The following is a 9,024-nucleotide window of genomic DNA, read 5'->3' as shown; positions in this document are numbered from 1 at the left end:
AAAATCTCTGTATTTTGTTGCATTGGTAAAACTTAATGGGTTAGAAACCACTGTCACATCATCCCCTAGCAGGTTTTTAGTTTAGATGTGTTGTTTGTCTGTTCTTGGGCTGGAGCAAGTCAGGACTGGCTGGCACATGAAAAGGAAATGCTATGGAGCTCGTCATAAAAACAGCACGAAAGAAATGCAAAGCTCTGATGTAAAGAAAAGCTGCGAGCTAACCTATAACTTCACTATTGTTCCCAGTATTTAGAGGCTGGATGTCCCTTTTTGTATTCTGGTGATTAGAGAGCAATTCTCAGATTTCATAAGAGCCCGAGCTACGTTATTACAACAATTATTGTGTTGCTTCATTCTAAAAATCCTTTACTATTATATTTAGCAATTCAAACTATGGGGTTATTTTTAAAGCAGATTAGCTACTGGGATAACAGACAAGACGGACTTTTTCTTGTTATAAGCATAGAAAAGTAGCAAGATGATCAGTGCTTGCAACACTGGGAGGATTCCTCCAGTGTTATCCCTTCAGACACGCAAGATCATAGAGTGATTTAGTTTAGAAGGGACTTTAAAGCCCATCCAGTCCCACCCCTGCCATGGGCAGGGACGCCTCCCCCTGGCCCAGGGGCTCCAAGCCCCATCCAACCTGGCCTTGAACACCTTCAGGGATGGGGCAGCCACCACTGCTCTGGGCAACCTGTACTACTGCCTCACCACCCCCATTGTGAAGAATTTCTTTGTATTGTCTAATCTAAATCTTCCGCCTTCCAATTTAAAGCCGCTCCCCCTCATCCTATCACTCTATGCTCTTGTAAAAAATCCTTCCCCAGCTTTCTTGCAGTCCCCCTTCAAGTACTGGAAGGGCACTCTAAGGTCTCCCCACAGCCTTCTCTTCTCTAGGCTGAACAATCCCAAGTCTCTCAGCCTGTCCTTGTATGGGAGGTGCTCCAGCTCTCAGATCATCTTTGTGGCCTCTTCTGGTCCCATTCCAACAGTTCCATCTCCTTCTTATGCATGGGATTCCAGAACTGGACACAGGACTCCAGGTGGATTCTCATGAGAGAAGAGTAGAGGGCAAGGATCCCCTCCCTCAACCTGCTAGCCACGCTTCTGATGGAGATGCTTTTGTCAGTGGAATTGTCTTGGAAGACTTTGACACTTCTCCTATCCTTGGGTGGTTTACTGCCACCACTGTTTTGATGAAGGGAAAGAGCAAGGAGAGATGCTAATTAATACCTGACTTTTAAAATCTCGTTTCTTTTTTCCCCTCTGTCCTCAGGTTCCTCACATGGTGTTTTTAGGTGACCTGAAGTTACACGCCTTGGCTGGCTGATCCTGTCTATAGGCTTAGGGCTGCTCTGGTGTCTTTGGTTGTCACGAGTGACCTCTGTGCTTGTGTGGTGCCTTATGGGCAGTATCTTGATTGCTCAGCTTCGCTTCCCAGCTCTTACTCGTGGTGCAAATAGTTGTTTTGCATTTCTAATTGTTTGAAGCACTGCTGTGGGTATTGAGTTTTCTCAGCACTCAGAGTTGTAGGAGCCTTGATGGAAGGATGTGTATCACTGTGCTGGAGAGTTGGGACATGTATGAAGTGCAGACTTCGTCTTTAGGCATTCCAGAATGACCTTGCTGTCCCCCTGAGGAGAGGCAGACTGGCACAAAATCTGCAAGGCTAGATGGCGGGTGTTTTAGGGGAAGGTATAACGTATTTCCTTCCTCTGAAACACAAGTAAAATAACAAATAGAAATAGATGTAAGCCTTTGTATACACAAATAAGATTATTTCCTAGAGAACTCGACTGCCTGGTGCCCTATAATTCCCCTTTTGGGAACCGACAACCTGTTAAAAATATTTAGAATACGTTGTCAGTAGTTTTCATGTGAATCTTGTACCACAGGAGTCTGGAATAAGGTTCATTTGTCTGAACAAGTTCAAGGCCTGGTGCCAGTTTTCCAGTTTCTAGGTTGTGTGTTTCTTCTAGTCTGGGTCATAGACAAGCCAAGTAAGTGAACATTTGGGTGCAAAAAGGAAAAGCCCTGCTACTGCCTCGTGGTGGTGGTGGGCTGGAGTAAACACGGGGCAGGTAGAAGTGTTACCTGTGTGTGCTCTGTCCTGTGTGGCTGCTGCATCTAGCGATAGCAAAGGTTCCTCTCAGTACCAGCCTTTTTCAGGTAAGTTAGGAGAAAAATGTTGACTGTTGCATTGAACGCACTGGTAAGACTTACTGGATGCCATAAATTCCTTGACTGCCCTAAAGGTGTCCCTGGGAGGTGTCCCTGCCCATGGCAGGGCGGTTGGAACTGGATGATCTTTAAGGTCCCTTCCAACCAAAACCATTCTATGAGTCTGTGAAAGACGAAGAGCAGCTTTCTCTGGCACGTTGTTGGTGCACTCTGCCTGTGGTCCAGGCTGATGGCTTTGTCTTTCTCTGAGGGAGGGATGTTTTCAAAAAATCTCTGCTTTAGTCGGGGTAAAATATAAAATATTGCTGTAGCCATGTTTTTGAGCCTTAAAGAGCAGAGACCTAAACTTAGAGACGTTCTTACTGTTATGATTCTAACTTCCATCTGGAGGCAGAGCTCTAAAATCCTGCAGAAAAAAGTACAAATTCCTAAATGTTAAAAATTAGGGAACTTCATTTTCCTGTAAGTGAATCAACCAGCTGTCCTGTCCTTGCAGTCACCTTGCACTTCTCTGCTATGGATTTGGTAACTCTGGCTCCCTTTTACCTACCTAAGAAGCAGCAGCTGAAAAACAGATGATTAAGACTCCTGGGAAACGTTTGGCACACCCCTCATTTAAGGAGCAACTCAGCCCATTTTGTGGCTACACCCACCCTTATAAGCAGGCTCTTAGCATTTAACTGTGTGTGCTGCTGGTGTTTGTGCACAGCGTTGGATGAGCGTTGTATTCCAGGCAGCAGGAATGAGAAAATTAGAAATAAACCTTCCACAGTGGAGTAAGTTCTCTGTTCTTCAGTGTTTTCATAGTTTCTCACCACCATATTGCTCTGTCTTCCATGTTACTGTCTTCCTCTGTAGTAACCGGAACATAGAATTATAGAACGGCTTAGGTTGGAAGGGACCTCAAAGCCCATCCAGTTCCAAATTCCCTGCGATGGGCAGGGACACCTCCCACTGGCCCAGGCTGCTCCAAGCCCCATCCAACCTGGCCTTGAACATCTCCGGGGCTGGGGCAGCCACAGCTTCCCTGGGCAACCTGGACCAGGGCTTCACCACTCCCATTGTGAAGAATTTCTTTGTATTGTCTAATCTAAATCTTCCCCCTTCCAGTTTAAAGCCATTTCCCCTCATCCTATCACACCGTGCCCTTGTAAACAGTCCTTCCCCAGCTTTCTTGTAGCCCCTTCAGGTACTGGAAGGCTGCTCTACCTGGAGGCAATAGGCCAGAATTCCACTTCTAAATCCAGGGCAGCGTGAGATCTGTGCTGATTCCTGGAAGCTTTTGTATTAGCTATGCTGGTGCAATTCATTTGGAAGAGAGAGGACTGAGCTGCAAAGTTTAGGGCTGAATTCTTCCTTAATATACACAAAGTTAAGGCACATGGATTTCCGTAGGAACCTGCTTGGTGGAAGATCACAGCTGCTTTTACAAACTGTCTTCTCCTGATGGTCATTTTTGGCCACTATGTTAACTGCTGTGCTGAGTCAGCAGGCTTAGGAAAGCATTTCCAGACTCCACAGGCATTTCTTTAAGCAGTTGCTAAAGTGATTATTTTAGCAGCTAAGAATTTATTGTATTTACTTTTACTGAAGTCACTAAGTTAATCCAGTTAAGCACTCTATGTGTGGGGAGAGAGGAATGAATTGTGGAACAGCATTTAATCCTAAGAGGAAGACGCTGTTTGAGATAACACTGATTTATAGGATCATTTGAACCCAACTGAAAGCTGGCTGGGGATTAGTTCAGCTTCCAGTCATAAAAGGGGCGTTACGGTTATGGAAAGTGTGTAACGTGCCTTGTGGAAGAGATACAGTGAGGAGAAATTGCTAAATGAGACATACATCTACCTGTGTGGCAGCGGCTGGGGAATCCCAAAGTGAGGTGTAATTAGTGCACAGTAATCTAAAACGTGCTTTGAAAAAAAACCAAGCTGTATGGAGCAACCTGCGCGATCGTCTTAGGCTGCTGTAAATATTTAATGTCTAACAATAGCAATCAAGTGGTGATCAAAGCGTCTGGCATGTGTGAGAAGCTATAAAGCCAGCAGGAGAGCAGAAGTGAAGTTTGTTAAGGAGGGATGTGCCTGTTTTCTCAGCAAGGTGCTGGGGCCTCTTGTGCTCCAGCTCCCCAGTGTCAGAGCGTGCGGCTTGGGGTGTGTAAGTGATGGGGGTTACAGCAAGCAGGGGGGCTGGTGGGAGGGCGCGAGGTGAGGTGCCGTCCTCTTCTGTAATGCCACATCGCCCGAGAAGCGCTCGATGCCACGGACAGGGACAATGTGGGTCAAGCAGCAGGAGGGACGTGTTGTCTGAGAAGCAAGGAAGATTTGCTGAGGGCTAAGGTAAGTTTAGCTTTTTTTTTAATAGACTTCCAAGAGGCGGAGTCTATAAATGGCCAATAACTCTTTTGTGTCTTAAAACAGTGAAATAAATTCCAGGATTGGGGGTTAGAAAACAGTTTCTCTTCAGGCATAGTCCATTTGGACTTGCCCTGTGGGATAGCTAGAGGAAAGCTCTGTGAGCAATGTGGTGAGCCAGGTGGAAAGGGATTTTTCTGGACAGGGAGGATTAGACAGTGTTGGTTGCTGCTTTCTCTTTGCCCATCATTGCGACTGGGAAGGGTGGACGTGCCACCAGGGGGGACATTTCTGGGTGTTCTGGAAGTATTCAAGACCAGGTTGGATGGGGCCTTGAGCAACCTAGTCCACAGGGAGATGTCCCTGCCCACGGGTTGGAAACTGGATGATCTTTAAGGTCCCTTCCAACAAAAAGCATTCTGTGATTCCCTGCTGGCTGCCCTTTGCAGTCCTGGGTCTTCAGACATGATTTGTGTGCTGGGGTATTGCTGCCTGCATCTTGCACCAACATCCCTGCTGGGAGTGGAGAGGAAGAATGGTGAAACAGTGTGGGTGATAGGAAAGTAGTTACATGCGTGAGAGAGGAGAGTAGGGATGGTGAGGGACTGTGTCTCTCAAGTACGGTTTCTCCTCTACCCTACCCTGCAACACGCCAGCTGAGCTGGTACCCACCGTAAGAATTGCCAGCATACAAAATCAGCAGCTTTGGGTTTAATCTCAAATAAAGCTACGTTGCCCTTAGAAGCAGCCATAGTCAGTAAGATGCTTAAGTGTTAATCAGTAAGTTTTATTGTTTAAAGCAGATAAAATAATTCTGTAGCTTGTTCTTAATGTCTCATGAAGGTATATTAATTCAGAGGCTACAGACTGTATGCTGTGAGGTGGACATGACTTAAAGACCAACTCAGAAAAACCTCTGCTCTTGTTAGCAGCACAGTACTGTGAACTGGTCATTGTTAGTTTTATGCATCATCAATGCTGTTTTTGTCTTCAGACCAATGTGGTTATGGCTGCACAGTCTGGGGAGCGGCTCCAAAGTGATACACATCATTGTGGTGTGAGCAGCACTGTGGCTGGGCTGCCGCAGCCTTGGGGAGAGCAAGAGGGTGTCAAAGAGTGAGCACAGCACCGTGGGAAGACCAGTGTGAGGTCAGGACCAGCAGCTGGAATGACAGCGTTATTGCCTACCAAGGCTAAACAGCGAGCATAAATCATAGAATTATAGAATGGGTGGGGTTGGAAGGGACCTTAAAGCCCATCCAGTCCCACTCCTGCCATGGGCAGGGACACCTCCCACTGGATCAGGATGCTCAAAACCCCATCCAACCTGGCCTTGAACCCCTCCAGGGATGGGGCAGCCACCACTGCTCTGGGCAGCCTGGGTCAGGGCCACCCCACTGTCATTATGAAGAATTACTTCCTAATGTCTAATCTAAGTCTTCCCCCTTTTTAAAGCCATTCCCCCTCTTTAAAGCCATTCCCCCTCATCCTATTGCTCCATGCTCTTGTAAAAAGTCCCTCCCCAGCTTTCTTGTAGCCCCCTTTCAGTACTGGAAGGCTTCTCTAAGGTCTCCCTGGAGCCTTCTCTTCTCCAGGCTGAACAACCCCAACTCTCTCAGCCTGTCCTCATAGCAGAGGTGCTCCAGCCCTTGGATCAGCTTCATATCCTCCTCTGGATCTGTTCCAACAGTTCTGTATCATTGTGCTATTTTTATTAAGAATTACTATTACAGTACAACCACCCTTGTGTTTCTGCTGCAGAAGTCAACCAGATTACTTCTAAACTTCTCTATGAATATGCAGAGACTGTAGAGCATGAAGCTACAGAGTCAAGATTCAGTAGGAGACATTTGCGTGTCCAGTTCAGTTTTTGGAGTTGTATGAACTGTTTTCCGAAATGTCTTTACTCTCCTGCATAAAACCTTTTCTATGAATGGTTTGCACAAGAACATGTAGATGAGAGGGTCCATGCAGACGTTGGTGGCAGCCAGCCACAGAGTGCTCTCCTTTGCCACAAAGAGCTGGTTCTGCAGACGACAGTCCATTTGAGTCGTTGTTTGACTCAGAGTGTAGGGAACTCTGCTAAAATGAAAGGGGGCAAAGCATAAGAAAAACACTGTGAAAATGATGAATACTTTCCCCTTGACCCTTTTTTCACTTTTGTTGCCTTTCTTCTGTGTTTTTATGTAAGATTCATACACCTTTTTGGCAATAATTATGTAAAATAGAAACATGAGGATGAGAACAGTCCAGAAGATGAACTGACAGATATAATTAACGACTTCGTGCCATTTGAGACCCAAGTAGTTCTTCAACGATGCACACTTCTTCACGGTTTGGGGTGTTGGTTTCTTGTTTGATAAAATCATGTTAGGCAAAGAGAGAACAAAGAAGAACAACCAGACCAGACCCGCAAGAATCTTTGCTGAGGTCAGGTTTTGCACCCAGAACTTCCCAAAAGGTCTCACAATCTTGAGAAATCTGTCCAAAGCAATGAGGCCGAGGAGCACTATGCTGATATACATGGTGTCATAAAATACCACGGCTGAGAAGCGGCAAACGAAGGCTTTGAGTTGCCATGGTCCCAGGCCAGAGTCTGTCAGGATCTTCAGAGGAAGCATCAAGGTCATTATAAGATCAGAAACTAAGATATTTTTCAGGTAGACAATGAAAGTTCTTGAGCTTGGAATGTGGAAGAAAGCCCAGCAAGCCAGGCTGTTCAGTACGAGTCCCAGGAGGAAGACAAGTGTGTACAGTACGGGGAAGATCAGGTGGGTGACTGTGGTGTCTCGGTGGCACGGAGCGGAGAAGGGTGTTCTGCTGGAGTTACTGACAATGCTGTTGTTTGCAGAGTCTCCCATTGTTCAAAGCAGGCTTGGGTGAAAAGGAGAGAAAAAGGACAAACCATAACATTCTGTATTTGAAATTATGTGTTCCTTACAGGGACTGGCAGGTTTACGCAAGTAACCGCAAGACCTGAACATGCATTAAATAGACTGTTTTATCTTCTAGTTCATAGAAAATCTACATCTTTCTCTAAATTTCAGTTTACAAACTAACACATAGTGAAAATGGTACGTATTCATTATGGTGGCCTAAAATAATATAATACCAAGGTGTAACAGTGGATTGCCTAGAGAACCATTTGTCTCTACCTGGAAATGTATTTTACCATTCAGCAGACATTTTACACTTGTAGCCCAATAGCAAAGTGCTTCTGGTGAAGCGACTTCTGATCTTTCTTACCAAGCGCACACCATTTTTTCCTCTCCCAGCACATATTTAAATAACACTTTCAGGGTGAGATGCACACCTACGTGCCCGAGTGCCCCATCACACCGTGTGAATGCTCCCATAGTGCAAGTACCTGAGCAAACCTGGCAGCAGCTGTTTCAGAGAGGGATCTCTCCGGTTCATCCGTTGTTTCTCAGCTGACAGAAGCCTTGAGCAAAGTATTACAAATGGGGAAATGCGTAGAAAGATGGGACTTTTTCTGTTGGTGTGGCGTGTAGTTTCCTTCCTCATTTCATGTATTGCCCCAGCTAGCTGATGGTGTTTTCTGTTGCTTTTCTCTCTTCCTTTTACTCTTTTGGAAAGTACCTGACCTTCTCTACTAATGAAGAAAAAAAGGACCACATCCATCGGGACAGGTGCATTTTCTGGCTTTTTGTTTGTGTGGGGCAAACCTACACTGTACTGTTATGATTTGGCTCCCTTAGGGATGTGAGATGAGCAATCACAGAGCGTTTCCTCATGCTGTTCCAGGTAATCCTCAAATATGGTTCCGAGTTCTTAGAATCACAGAATGTTCTGAATTGGAAGGGACTCAGACGGATCATTGAGTCCAGCTGCTGTCTCTGCATAAGACAATTCCAACATTCACACTGCATGTCTGAGGGTGTTTTCCAAATATCATCAGGCTTGGTGCCATGACTGCTTCCCTGGGAGCTGTTCCAGTGCTCCACCACCCCCTGGGGAAGAACCTTTTCCTACTATCCTATCTAACCCTGGCACATCATTCCCTCAGGCCATATCACTGGTCACCAAAGAGAAGAGATCAGTGCCTGCTCCTCCTCCCTCCCTAGTAAGGAGTGTTGGATGGAATTGGGGCATCTCACGCTTCCCTTCTGGCCATCAGCTGGAGCTGATCAGCCCTGGGCCCCATTGGGGTGGTCGTGGTTGGGAGTGCTGTGGAGTGACTGGCAACACCGATTCCAGGGAAATAAAGGTGCCCAGTTTTCTGTGGTGTAACCCTCTTACTGGTTGTAATCTGTGTCGATGCAGAGAGCAGCATAAGCAGTGCATGAAGCGTTTTGTAAAATGTTTAATTCATCCAGGTAGGTTACAAGAGATGCGTCAACTCCAAGAATGAGTGCTAAAGGAAGTGAACTGTCTTTTAACTTTCTAGGAAATTAGATATCAGTCACAAAACCGCCCAGTACCCTGCCAGGCACAGATAATGCTGGGGAAGGGTAGACAGGCAATG

At 46.0% G+C, this 9,024-nt stretch overlaps 2 protein-coding genes across 2 annotated transcripts in view; one reads left to right on the top strand and one right to left on the bottom strand.

Moving 5' to 3' along the window:
* MED12L (mediator complex subunit 12L) overlaps positions 1-9,024 on the top strand; it is a 128,841-nt gene that overhangs the window by 76,456 nt on the left and 43,361 nt on the right. The window lies entirely within an intron of this gene.
* Positions 5,362-8,659, bottom strand: P2RY13 (purinergic receptor P2Y13). The gene is made up of 2 exons (XM_069865271.1): positions 7,906-8,659; positions 5,362-7,412 (listed from the first exon to the last, which is right to left on the bottom strand). The coding sequence occupies exon 2, from the start codon at positions 7,397-7,399 to the stop codon at positions 6,368-6,370; it is 1,032 nt and encodes a 343-aa protein (XP_069721372.1). The 5' UTR covers positions 7,400-7,412; positions 7,906-8,659; the 3' UTR covers positions 5,362-6,367.

Source organism: Phaenicophaeus curvirostris, chromosome 10 (assembly GCF_032191515.1).
Source record: "Phaenicophaeus curvirostris isolate KB17595 chromosome 10, BPBGC_Pcur_1.0, whole genome shotgun sequence".
Lineage (NCBI taxonomy): Eukaryota > Metazoa > Chordata > Aves > Cuculiformes > Cuculidae > Phaenicophaeus > Phaenicophaeus curvirostris.
This window is presented reverse-complemented; position numbering and strand designations above follow the sequence as displayed.